Below are 14,313 nucleotides of genomic sequence, written 5' to 3'. Positions count from 1 at the left end.
ATATATATATATATATATATATATATATATATATATATATATATATATATATATATATATATATATATATATAATTCTTAATTATAATAATTATTCGGGGACGGGGCGGGGCGGGGAGGGGTGTCCCCGTCCCCGATCCCCGAAATTTTTCCCCGTCCCAGTCCCTGTTTCAAACGGGGACGAGGCACATTGTCACATCTCTATACCTAAGAGTATTTACTTACCCGAGTAAATTCAACTTTGTGACCCTAGCTAGTTGACAAAGGACTACGAGGACAAACCGTTTCATAAATCCAGGTTATGCATACTATTTTTATTATATTTGCACTTATATATAAGTGTCTAAAATGAACTACTAAAATAATCATATATATTTTTTACAGATCTGCCATTGTCAAATCGAACTAAATGTTTCCCTCCTCAATTTATGATCAAAGGATATTAGTTGGCATCTCGACATCTTATCGGAGTTGTCTATTAACCTTTATGGTTTGAGTCAATCAGCTATGAACAACTTAAGCTTATTTATTTCATTGTGATATTTTAGAGACTAGGATCACAAGTTGGATTCCACCAAGAGCGCAATTTCGAATAATGGTTATGAGTTTTCCTCTGAATGGATATATATATTTCTTTTAATACATGAGAAAAGCTATGAGTTAGTGGTCGGACAATATAATATCGCCAGGCAAAATAACTCAGAATCATTAAAATTATGTATTGAATTTTTTTAATAAGTTAGGCCACAAAAACATATTGAAAAGAAATACTAATGAATACCGGAGGTGAAGGGGCCATGGGATCGGACGTTGGGATCCATTTTATTGAGAAAGTTTTGATCCAAATGAAGGTGGTGAAGGAAAGAGGTTGGCCCAAATCTTGTTGGGCTAGAAAGACATGGTGGCTCAGAAAGGCATGACTTGGAGCAAAAAAGTAAAGGAAAATGCTTCCAGAGAGATCAAACCAACAACCTCCTTCTTGCCACATGCAACCCAAACCACCAAGTCACTCCATCTCTTGTTAACTAAGGAGCTACTTTTTATATTTATTACTACATTGCTCGGGGTGACGGCGCCTGGTGGCTTCGCCCGGGATGCTTGGGTGTGCAGCTAGCACGCCCGGGTCATCCTTGGCGCATACCGGATGCGTTGGGCATGCCTGGCGTGTGCACCCGTGCCCCTCACGGACAGCTTGTTGTGAGGAGCTCAGGCATGTTTCCGTGTGGCATTTGGCGGTTGGGGGAAGTAGTTGAGGCGGTTGACGACAGGGACTACGTGGGACGCATGTCTGATTGAGATTGACAGGTTTGGGATGGCTTACACATGGTAAGTATATGACACACCTCAAGACGCGAAGACTCCTCTAGTTAGGTGGTCTAGTCTCCTTCCCCTTGTTGGCACACCTGGGTTTGAGTTCTTGGTAATACATTTGGGTTTATTTATTTATTAGTCCTTTGTCTTGTTTAGTTATTATTTTGGACCGTCGTTCTTGGGTTGGTATCTTAAGCTTTTGTACATATTTTATTGGGCCTCATGTCTTGATAATAAGATTGTTATTTTCCTACCCCATACTATATTTATGTACCCGGTTTATGGTAGACCCTTGTCCAATAAAACCATGCATAAGGAGGTAATCAAGTAAAATAATAGAGACATGTGATTTAGGTAATACATGTTCTATACTTTCTCTATCTGTTACATACCAATGAGTCAATATCCATCACTGGAGGCTGGAGCTCAAATTGTCAATACCCCACCACTGAGGTTCAATCTTGTAACTTTCTCTCAAGGAGAGCCACAGAAGTGTCATCTGAACACAAGGTGCTTGGCGTGATTAATTGACCTTATAATTAATTGGTAAATGACTACTATTAATAATATTACTATATTAGGATGATACTTAATTGAAAAATATAGTTCGCTACGAAAACATTTATCGATTATCAATTTCTAACACTGCAATCGACAATATGAAAGGCAATAGAAAATCATCAAAGGTACAAATCATAATACACTCATAATTTATCTTCATTTGGCTGCATGCCTATCTAGGCTTCGTTTAGCAAATCTACCCGAAAAGAAAAATATCGATTGAGCTAGACTCCCTCCACGATCCCATATATGTTTACTGTTTAGTAAATTTAACTAAAAAGTCAATAGCTATAGCTAGAAGGAAAAAAATAAAATTAAAAAATTAAGTCATTAAACTAATTGATTGAGGTTGCGCAAATAGTTGGGAAAAAAAATTCTAACTTCACTATTGAGTATTGTTTAATTTAGTTGAAAATTATCCAATTTGATCCTCTAATTTTAAAATCCCACTCAATTTGGTCATTTGTTGCAAAATCCGTCCAAAGTTAAATTGATGGGCAATCTAGTCAATCTACTGTGTGTCACCCCCTTTTCAGTGAAGCAACGCATGTACGTTTGCCCAATCCCAAGCTACGCCCACCACGACCCATCTATCTCCGGAATCACTTTGATACCCATACCTTATACCAAAATCGGCCTGTCAACCAAACACACCCTAATAATTCTCATTTCTTCCTTAAATCATTAACATATCAAACTTGACATTCCTTCGACCGGGCCTCGGCATCCTGCCATTTTATACATTCCTTTGGCCTTCAATCCCGTCTTCGAATTAGAGTAGATTTGAGAGACAACGCCGGCTAAAGGGAGATGAAACCAGACAAGCCGGAGAAAGGGTTGAAACATAGTGGATGAACCATTTTATCCTTCAATTTAACAGCTTTTGGATTGATTTTGTAACGGAGGACCAAATTGAGTGCGAGTTTTAATTTCAGAGGACCAAATTTACTAATTTTCAAAGTAAAATACTAAATTAAGCATTACTCAATAACCGGGGGATCAAAATCGGTATTAACTCTTTAAAAATATTATGAGAAGTCAAGTTTCATAAAAGAAATAATAAATAAATAAAAAGCTACTTCAGTACCCTATCTCATTTCATATTTATTTATCCTAGTATTTTCTTATAATTTTTAAATTTAAACTTTTTTTTGTGTTTTAATAACATTTTAATATATAAATTTTATATAAACTAATAATAAACTTGCTATTAAAAAAATTGAACTACAAATAACTTTATTTAAACCTTCTTTTTTTTTTTTTTTTGAAAACTAATAAAACGGTAAATTAAATCAAAGTAGAAATAAACAGAATCTCAATACAAAGTGATACTGTAAGAGAATGCTAAGGAAGCAAGAGAGTGAGCGGCTGAATTAACCGATCGTGGAACTAGCCCAATAGAGTAATTATTTAAAGTAGACATCACGAATTTGCATGAATCAATGGGGTAAGCAATGTAAGAATAGAGTTCACTGGGCGAAGAAAGCAACTGCTGCAGGTTGGAGCAATCAGTAAAGAGAACCACAGACCTTATTAACCAAACTAAAACACATCAAATCAGACATGAAAAATACTTTTTGAAACTCCCCAGGCCAAAACACAACCTTGCTAGTAACATTCATACAACTTAATATCCATCCGAAGCCTAAAATAGTCATTGCCTTCAAGCTCATCAGTGAAGAAGGTGGCAATGCCTCTAGTCATGAAGAAATCTCCAGTTCCACCCACCACAGACAGGTCCCTAGTCTTCTCGCCCATCATATCGGCTCCCATGATGTTAATGGTCCCATTGTATTGGGTAGAGTTGAATACGAGAGTATACGCAAACCATGCATTATAAGTAGATTTCATGTCGTAGAAATAGAAGCCCTGAGCTCGAGCAATGGGCGGCGAGAGAAGGTGGCGATCCTTAGTAATGGGATCGTCGAATACGACCATAAGCCCGAAGTGGTGGCTGCCGAGGTTAGGCTCTTTGACGATGGCGGCAGAGGTTGCGTTGAAAACGTTAGTGCCGTTGAAGAGGATGTCGTGGTAATACAGTACTAGGCGCTTGCACGGCTTGTCGGCTTTTATGGTCGTCGAGTCTGCCATTTCAGAACAAGAAGCCAGGAGGAGAAGGAAGAAGAAGAGGATGATCGGAGTAAGAGATTTCTCCATCACCAAGACGATAAGGATTACGATGAGTTTGTATTATTAATTAGGAGGATGAGCTGAGGCTTTGGTTAATAAGGTTTGACAATTCAGTGCTGGGGATTAAATAGCAACTTAAATAGCCAAATTGCATTTTTAATTCCAATTATTATAATAATAATGGACTTTGGCTAAGGAATATGCCTTTTGGTTAGTGTACTAATGTAGAACGGTAAAAGACAAGAATGAGATAATAAATGTGAGTTTAGCAAGGTAATTTAGTAAGTTGAATTGGTCATGTTGTTGATTATGTAATCACAAAATTAAATTACAAGTTTGACTATCATTCCTATTTGCAATATGAGTTCAACATATTTATATATGAAGTAAAATATTTTTTATAAATTTTATATTTGTATTTTACGAAATAACTAACATATAAATCCAATATATAATGTGCATATATTATTATTATTGAAAAAAATAAGAAAATATATAGTGAATGCATGTGCATGTCTACTACAATAGTGGAAAAGATAACAGAAGTTATAACGGTAGGGGTATGTTTGTCTAAACTATTGTAAAGTACAACTTTTATAGCATAATGTATAAAAAAGCTTAACGGAAAAAACGGACATAAATGAAGGGTATAACCTTCATTCACACTTATTATGTTTATATATATATATATATATATATATATATATATAAGGGAAAATGGCATCTTTAGTCCCTAAGTTATAGGGGTAGTGTAGACTCGGTCCCTAAGTTATGGCTGTATGCGAGTTTAGTCCCTCAGTTATTCACAAAGTGGCGAGTTTAGTCCCTTAACATTAAATTTGACGAAAAAATTTAAAAATATTCAAAATTTGAGGGGTAAAATAGGAAATTCACATATTATTATTATTCTTATATCAAAACCACTTTTACAACATTATTTTTTCACTTCTTAGCCTAATTATTTTCAATATTTTTCATTTTTAAAAGCATTTTAATAACTTTCAAATGACTTGTTAGGAACGTGACTCTCGTATAACACATTTAAAACTTAGCACAAATAAAGAAATGCATGATCATTGTATTTAGGTGTATGAAACACACTGTCCTAACAAGTTTTTATTTTTTTACTAAGTAACAAATGTAATAAAATTAAACTTTTGAGATACGATAGTGTGTAAAAAAATCTCAAAAGTTTTAATTGTATTACATTTGTTGCTTAGTAAAAAAATAAAAACTTGTTAGGATAGTGTGTTTCATACACCTAAATACAATGATCATGCATTTCTTTATTTGTGCTAGGTTTTAAGTGTGTTATACTAGAGTCAGGTTACTAATAAGTCATTTGAAAGTTATTAAAATGCTTTTAAAAATGAAAAATCTTGAAAATAATTAGGCTAAGAAGTGAAAAATAATGTTGTAAAAGTGGTTTTGATATAAGAATAATAATAAAATGTGAATTTCCTATTTTACCCCTCAAATTTTGAATATTTTTTAATTTTTTCGTCAAATTCAATGTCCAGGGACTAAACTCGCCACTTTGTGAATAACTGAGGGACTAAACTCGCATACAACCATAACTTAGGGACTGAGTCTACACTACCCCTATAACTCAGGGACTAAAGATGCCATTTTCCCTATATATAAACCATAGTATCCGTCCATGAGTGTGTGCAATAGAAATTAAACCATAGTACCCTAAGTAAATGTGTGCAACACGCAAACTGATTTATGCATTTTACTGAGCGTCCCCAATATTATGTAATAATATTAGTACTGTGTATATCAGTTCATGAGTGTGGACATATTTACTAACTAACTGTAAACTATATAATAATTGCAAGTTGCAACGTGGTTAGTTGTGTCATGAAGGTTAATTGCAAGTTGCAACGTGGTTAGTAGCAACTTGCAATTGACCTTCAGAGTAATATCTTTGGTGAATATATGGTTGTAGGTGTGTGTGTATATATATATATATAATTTAGTTAGCGAGTGGACGGTGCGGTAGGGCTTCTCAGGTGTAGTTGTGCGGTTAGAGGAGAGCCATTGATTTTGTAAAAACGTTTAAAAAAATGCAGTGACAATTATGTAATTTTCTATATGGGTCAAACTAATGGTGCGTGAGATTTTTGCTTAAGGGTGCGTAGGTCTTGTGCTTAAGGTGCGTCGTGTTCCTTGTTTAGGTGTCTTGTTTCTGTGCTTAAGGTGCGCGCAGTAACTTAAGGTGCGTAAGTTCTGTGTTTAAGGTGCATATGTTTTGTGCTTAAGGTGCATATGTTTTGTGCTTAAGATGCGTGGTTTTCCTTATTTAAAGTACGTCAGTTCTTTAGTTGATAACTTAAGGTGCGTTGGTCTAAAGCTGTAGGTGCATGTTTTTCTGCTTAAGGTGCGTCGTTTTCCTTTTTAAGATGCTTCTTTGTATCACTTAAGGTGCGCTATTGTTATAAACTGAAGGTCCACGATATTAAGAGTTAAGATACGTCATTTTAACACTTAAGATTCATTGTTCTAAGGGAATACATGTTTGGTTCATGGAAACAATTTTAAGAGAATAAGAATGCTATTCCATGAAGATTTGAATAGACATGGAATAGAATGCGATTTGTATTCCACTGTTTAGTTCACTGAAGGAATAGACTTTAGGAATGTTATTGCAATGCTTGGTTGGTTTAAAAGACATATAAATACCCTTATACAAAATATTATAATAATAATATTATTATTATTATTATATTAGTACTACTACTACGCATTACGCATTTCTGTATATTGATATGCATTCTTAGCAGATTTACTGCTATGGTTGCAGCACCGCGGCTGCAAGCTATTTTATACAAGCCTTCCCTAGGTGTGCTCCCTTCCCTATTATATATATATAGGGTAGAGTTTAAGTGTGTCGCGTCTTAATGTGTGAACAGTGCGGCCTCACCACTACGTGTACAGATATACACCACTCAATGTTAGAAAATGCACCACACAAATATGCACCGTTAGGTACACACACCATTAGGGGCAAGGTAGAGTTATGGTGCATTATTTTGGGTGTGTGGTGTGCTTTGTGTATTTTTATTGTGGTTTATTTTATAACATTCAGTGGTGCATTTTATAACATTCAGTGGTGCATTTTCTAATATTGAGTGGTGTGAACCGCACCGACCACACGGAAAGGCGCGGCCACATTTGAACAGATTTCTATATATATATATATATAGAGCCTTCCCTAGATGAGCTCCCTTCCCTATATATATATATATATATATATATATATATATAATCAAATATATATATTTTAAATGTTTGTTATACTTGGCTACTTGCCCCGACTATATCATATTATGCACAGAAAACTCAATTTAATCCCGTCCACAAGAAGTACAATCAAAACCCAAATTCTCAATGTTTATGAGAGAAATTGAGTCTCACTCTATTGGTAATAGAGCAAATTGCCATTTTGGTCCACTGACTATAGGGATCCTCTTAATTTCAGTCTACGACTTTTAAAAGTGTTAATTGCATACCATGACTTTTCAATTTGTATCAATTTTGGTCACTCCGGCCAAATTGCCGGCCAAATTTCGCCGGAAAATTTTAAAAGTTAAAATAATGAGGGTATTTTAGTCATTTCACATTATTTTCTTCTTCTCCGGCGAATTCTTCTTCTTCTCCGGTGACTTCAACTCTGCCTCTCCGTTCCCCTCTCTTTCTTTCGTCCAAAGGCAGCCATAACAATGGAGACCTCCTTCGTCAACGTACCAAGCAACCATAGGTCTCGAACTGCACCATCCTCTCTTCGTATCTCTCCCGTCGGCGGCAAGCAACACGATGGTCAGTGCAACGGCAATAAGAATTCCGGCGGCAATGGCACACCCATCTCCTACTCGCTCACCCTCCTCTCTCGACCCCAAAGCTGTGAACCTTCTCCTCCGGTGAAGCTCCGACAATAGCATGGTGCTCGGCGATCGGCGACGTGAACAAGCTCCTCGTCTCCTTACTTCGGCGTACAGTAGCAACACCCTTGTTCTCCCCTGTTTTTCCGGCGAGCTGGTGACGGCAGTGGAAGCAGCAAGCGGCGATGGCGATCCTTCCTTCCTGTTCGGCGTATGTAAAGAGCATTCGTCGGCGGCGACGGCGGCGCGATGCAGAGCAACAATGGCGGAGAAGAAGAATAACCAAAATTAAAAAAAAAAAACCTAAGTTTGCATCGTCAGAGAAGAAGAAGTCACTGGAGAAGAAGAAGAATTCGCCGGAGAAGAAGAAAAAAATGTGAAATGACTAAAATACCCTCGTTATTTTAACTTTTAAAATTTTCCGGCGAAATTTGGCCGGAGTGACCAAAATTGATACAAATTGAAAAGTCATGGTATGCACACTTTTGAAAGTCATGAACTGAAATTAAGAGGACCCCTATAGTCGGTGGACCAAAATGACAATTTGCTCTTGGTAATATTAAGTGAGACTTTATATTCACGCACTAAGTTTTAGACTTTGCCAAATGAGTAGTGAAGGAAGCACATTATCTTTGTGTCTGATCTACTTGCAGATATGGCACAAGGTTTATTTTAGCAAAGTAGCAACTAAAGACAAATCCCAAATTGCAGCTGTATTAATTAATTTACAACACCAATATATTGTTTGCCAAATCTTACAGAAAGGCATTAAATATGAAGCAGAAATGAAATGTATACTAAGGTCGCTGGAGTACGTTGATGAATTTGTGAACTCAAGTTGACTCATATTCACCATCTGCCGAGTCCTCTTCCTTGTGACCATTCTTTGATAAGTCTCTACGATACTGCTGCACCACCAAAACCGATGCCGTGGTTGAAAACTCTTTGCAAGATAACAAGTTGCCTAAAGGTCCCAATTCCGGGCACTCGCTCTTGTTGTTCATGGCCGCAACTATCTCCCCCTCGGGCATTCGCCCAACCACGAGCAAATTGCAGCGGGTGTATCCCCGTATGGCTTCCATCGTCTCTGCAGCGTCCTTCACCACCTTCTCCTCGTATTTCACCGAGCTGTTTGTGGAGTTGCGGAGCTTGAAACCAGCGAGGAAGTCTTCATCTCGAGACTTTTCTTCTTCGGGGCTACCATTCGGGCTCACGTCTAATGTCACACTTGTCCCAGCAGTCTCGGGGTCAAGAATGAACCGAGCCACGACTAAACAAATTCCAGGGTGCTCCACCATTCGGGCGCCATAAGCCAGGGCTTCACGGTCATCGTGGCCTCCAAAGTACAACACGGTGATGGTGTAATCCACGTTGCTAGCAGACACGTGAGACGTTCCACCGAGACCTCTATCCACCAGGATACCAACTGAACACGGTGCGCCCTCAAGAACCCTTCGGTTCACATGCCTGAGCTCATTTCGGGTTGTTTCAAAATGCCCATCGATTTTCTGGTGTTTATGGAAGGGGAGGATGATCATAGCAACCCTCTTCCCCTCCGCGCTCGCAATAATATCTTCGTGCATGCTAGACATTGCAGAGATTGCTGTGCTCGGGCGTATCGACACCTTGCTGAGATGCTCAAATGTCTCAAATGCAACCACAATCTCTGTGGAATCAGCAGGCTCTCCTCCAGTGTTCCAAAATGGAAGTCCATTCTTTCTAGCCTTGTGGCACATCAGAATTGCAGATGACCTCTCAGAGAGCTCCATCAAGTGCATTGCATACACCTTAAACCCTCCACTCTTCTCAGTGCCACGAGACGCCTCGATCAAATTGATCAAGGAAGGAATGTTTCTTCTGCTATGGAAACAGGTCAAGATCCGGAGTTGTTTGCTTGGATCCTTCCTTTGTATCGTTCTGAACTTGTATTCAGTCACAGCTAGTTTGGCTGGTTTGTACAGTGCTATAACTATAGGCGTCGTGATGAACGTCGTGAACAGAGCCATTAAAACCATAATGGCAAATGTTTGATCATTCAATACCTGCAATGCAATTGAACAATCAATCAAACAACAGAAATTCAAGAATCAATACAATTTTGTTCGGTAAAGGGCTTAAAATATATACATACCCCTCTATCTTTCCCGATATTGAGGACAATGAGCTCGACTAGGCCTTTGGTGTTCATCAAGAAACCGAGAGTAATAGCCTCCTGAACAGGCATCCTGCACAAGGTTGAAACCACAATGGTGCCAAGAATCTTTCCAAAACATGCTGTGAATATGACCAAAACAAGAAGTCCCCATGACTGAGCCCCTTGAATGGTAGCTACATTGGTCTTCAACCCACTAGACACAAAATACAATGGAAGGAATAGCCCTGAAACTAGATCCTCAACTTTCTCCACTAGGGCGCCCGCCAATGGCCCGTCTTTAGGGACAAGAACTCCAATCACAAAAGCCCCAAACAGGGCATGAATTCCTATAGTATCAGTCACAAATCCAGCAGCCAACACAGCTGCCAATATGGCACACACATATATCTCGTCCACTGGCTCGCCCTCCGAACAGCGTGATGCCATCCATTTGAATATACGAGGAACGACGAGTATGCAAAGTAGCACGAAACCAGTTCCACACATAAGTACCCATAATGAGATAAGGGGAGAATGACCAGTACCAGACAAAGCAATAGCAAGAGCAAGTAAAATCCAAGCAGCCACATCATTAACTGCAGCAGCTGACATGGCCATTTGCCCCACATCTGTTGTTAAAAGCTTGAGTTCAGCCAGGATACGAGCCAAAACAGGGAAAGCAGTGATAGATAAGGCAACTCCCATGAACACCAGGAACGGGCCTTGACTCACTCCCTTGGCAATTGTTGCTCTGAGTATAAAAGATGTCCCAATTCCTAACCCGAAAGGCAAGCTGATTCCTGCAAGGGCAATACTCAGTGCTTTCTTTCCAGTGCGACGAAGAGATTTCGGGTCAAGCTCAAGGCCAACAAGGAAAAGAAAGAAGAGCAGGCCCAGGCTTGCCAGGGTATCCAATACAGTGAGGCTTTTTGGTGGGAATATAGCATTCAGATAGGTTTTGCTGCGCCCAAAAGCAGATGGACCAAGTAGAACACCTCCCTGCCATAACAAAATCAACACTCAAATTCTTGTTTCCATCACTGCAAATAACGTTCATTATCACTATAATTCTTGTTCTCTTGTTGAATTGTGTGAAAATAGTCAACTCATATAGTAAAATATTATGGAGGCTGATAGACAGTTAAGCCAACAAACAGTTGTGTTAACAACTTTTCTCTACTTCATTAACCACCTAAACAATTTCCATTAAATCATTATTATTATCCAGTTTGTGTTTCCTGCATAGAGTGCGCTGCACTTGCACAAAGCCTCGTGCCAGGATTCCAAACTTGAGTGACTAACTAAAGGCAAATTTCCTGAAGAAACAGCCTAGAAGCTTAATGTATACACTAGCTAAATATGGAGTCCTCAAGCATTGCCATCAAAATTTAATAGAAAAATATTTAGAACCATGTAAAGACGCGTAAATTACACAACAGCAAACTGGGTCATAGCTATGTGATTCTTGAAGTCAACCATATAAACAATTATACACGAAAAATCAGCCTAAATTATCCATAACTGACTGACTTAAACTAAGAAGATTAATATCCAGTTCCGCTGGGAGTTGAACTTATAAGATTGTGGTTAGGGTATTATTATGATTATCCAGAAATCAACTTACGATAATCTCAGCTATGACGCGGGGCTGCCTGAGCGGGCGGAGAAGATAGGCAAGGAGTCGAGTGAGTACAACCACCAGGCATATCTGCAGGATCAACAGGGGAAGTGCATAGTCCAGAGGACTGTCCCCTTGGAACGACCCATTTGATGTGGCCTTCATAGGCGCCGGACACACCACTGTACCATTGGACCCCATTCCTGCACTACAAAATTATCAGGAACAACCAATTCTTGATTCTGATCAGCTTCGTTTCAGTGTATATACATAACCGTACTTTAATTCTTAAACCAATTGCATCAACCTTGGTTCATAGAATGAATTATATATACATACAGGGAGTACGTGTCTGATTCCTAAACCAATTAGGACAATCTTGGTTCATAGGATGAATTATACATACACGGAGTACGTGTTTGATTCCTAAACCAATTAGGACAGCCTTGATTGATAGAATGAATTTTGAGGAAATGTATTATAGCTAGTATTGGTTGAATTAAGTAATATAATCGAAATACAATAAACATTCAAAATATAAAAATTATCCATCATATTTACTAAATTAAGCTGTTCTTGAAAATTTTAAGAATCAAAATAGGTTTATTCTCGGGATTATTATTCTATTTTCAACCTGAACCGTTGTTAGTGGATAGGATTACTACAAATCTACAATATATTAGTGATAATATATTAAAGTAGTTATTTTGAGTAATCATATTGATGTTGTTGTGAATCCGTGAAAGAGGCAATGAAGTAACGTCGTCAAAGGGAAGCTTATTTATTGGATAAGAAGGATATCTTGCCTGGGATTCTCGGTTGATATCAAAATAAATACGACATTGGATAAATGTATAATGATAAAATAAAAATTAAAAAAATAAAAAAAGGATTACCATCAAAAATATTTTTTTAAAAAAAGTGTTATACTAACTGTATTACAATATAATATTTGTCCATATATACTTTCTTAACGAGCAAAAGTTATGCCGGTGTCATACTGGCTCTATTAAATCATATCCATGATATTTTTAATTTTATAGATTTTATTAAAATATCAGAAGTCAAACATGAATCCTTACGTGAACAACCATAATACAATAATTACTGCACTTTTTTTTTGAAAGCCAATAATTACTGCACATTAATTAGTGAAGAAAAGGTAAAATGTAATCACTAACTGAATTCATGGCTATATTACGGAGAATTAAATTTGTCAAAGAAATTAGTCAAAAAAAAAAAAAAAAAAAAAACTTGCGGCGGCGGCGGCGGCGGAGAATAGTTGTGGCCGTCATATATCTGAGTATTTGACTAGTGGTCAAGAAATATACGCTATTGCAATTCAAATCGAATTCACATATGAACGTACTCTTTTCAAAATTTTCCAGTTCTCATCTCAAAATTGAGCTTTAAGTAGAGAGAGAAACTTTTAGGCATTATACGTAGGCATCCATGCACGGAGAGAGAGAGAGAGGGAGAGAGAGAAACCTGAATCGTAGAAATCCTGCAGAAAGGCGATGAGCGATCGAGCATCAACGCCTCAGAATTTGTTGAATATAACGGTCACGGAGGCGTTTATAAGTCTTTGAGATTGGAGGGAGAGAGAGAGAGAAAGAGAGAGAGAGTTTGAGTTCCAAAGAATGAGGAAATGCAAAGATATTCGATCTTCAAAATTGGGTATTTGTAACGGCAGAAAAGCTTGTGCACTGCCCATAATACACGTGCAACAACCATCCAAAGCCGCCGGAGAAATGGCAAGCGTCATGTGACACACATCGTCTGCTTGCAACTTTTACAAGGAAATACACAATTACCCTGAATTACATAATTTATTACTTTTTTTATTATCCATTTTTACATTATTACCCATAAGTTTAATATTTACTAAATGAATATCCAATTGGAGGATTAAATTAGAAACAAAGTTAATAGTCAAATGGACGATTTATAATTAAATTGAAAGTCAATGATTAAAATTTGTAAATGTTAATAATCAATGCGCCATTTATGATACAATTGTAAGTTGAGAATAAAATTTAATAAATGTCAATAATCAATGTACCATTTTTGAAATTAAGTTACATTTATTAGTTATTACCTAAATTGGTTAACATTTTGGACATAAACTCATTTTGGAAATTTTTTATTACCTAAATAATTCAATACTATTTCTATTTTCTATTATAAGTCATTGGATAACGTAAACGAAATCAGTTTAGTTTATGATTAATTAGGATTGTCAAAGGGGGCCGGTCCATCCGACCGCGAGTTAATGTTTTGCAGGTCGACTTGCGGATTACGCTTTGTGTGGCCCTAACCCGCTTCACGCAGGTTGGTGGGTCACACGGATCTGCCTGCGATTTTTTTCCTTTTTTTATTAGGAAAGTTGAGATTGACCTTACGTGCTAGATGAAACATTTATTCTTCGAGGAAACTTAGCCAAGCTCTCTGATGAGAAAAAGTAATACTCTGTATATGATATTGTTCAAAAGAGTAGTGCAACAACAGTTTCATACTGAAATAATTCAGATCTAAAAAACTTCTACTTCTTCGACTTCGGCTATGGGAGGTGGGTGACGGATGAAATTGTTGGAAAAATAACATAAAATGATAATTTTAGTGGCTATTTTATTGTACAAATATATGTGAGGTCAACTTCCAATTCGAGTTAGGTCA

General features: G+C 37.5%; 2 protein-coding genes across 3 annotated transcripts; both read right to left on the bottom strand.

Moving 5' to 3' along the window:
* Positions 1-3,305: 3,305 nt before the first annotated feature.
* Positions 3,306-4,060, bottom strand: LOC116000433 (dirigent protein 6-like). The gene has a single exon (XM_031240517.1). It carries the CDS (start codon positions 4,026-4,028, stop codon positions 3,480-3,482), a length of 549 nt encoding a protein of 182 aa, XP_031096377.1. The 5' UTR covers positions 4,029-4,060; the 3' UTR covers positions 3,306-3,479.
* Positions 4,061-8,541: 4,481 nt separating this feature from the next.
* Positions 8,542-13,339, bottom strand: LOC116000414 (cation/H(+) antiporter 18-like). 2 transcript variants are annotated; one of them, XM_031240498.1, is made up of 4 exons: positions 13,126-13,339; positions 11,644-11,845; positions 10,017-11,018; positions 8,542-9,927 (listed from the first exon to the last, which is right to left on the bottom strand). In XM_031240498.1, exons 2-4 carry the CDS (start codon positions 11,836-11,838, stop codon positions 8,719-8,721), a joined length of 2,406 nt encoding a protein of 801 aa, XP_031096358.1. In that variant the 5' UTR covers positions 11,839-11,845; positions 13,126-13,339; the 3' UTR covers positions 8,542-8,718. The 2 variants fall into 2 exon arrangements, with proteins under 2 accessions (XP_031096358.1, XP_031096357.1); XM_031240497.1 differs by having other exon boundaries at positions 11,644-11,840.
* Positions 13,340-14,313: the final 974 nt, after the last annotated feature.

The sequence above is a fragment of the Ipomoea triloba genome, chromosome 12 (genome assembly GCF_003576645.1).
Source record: "Ipomoea triloba cultivar NCNSP0323 chromosome 12, ASM357664v1".
Taxonomy (NCBI): domain Eukaryota; kingdom Viridiplantae; phylum Streptophyta; class Magnoliopsida; order Solanales; family Convolvulaceae; genus Ipomoea; species Ipomoea triloba.
Note: the sequence above shows the minus strand (reverse complement) of the source record. Positions and strands in the feature narration are given on the sequence as shown.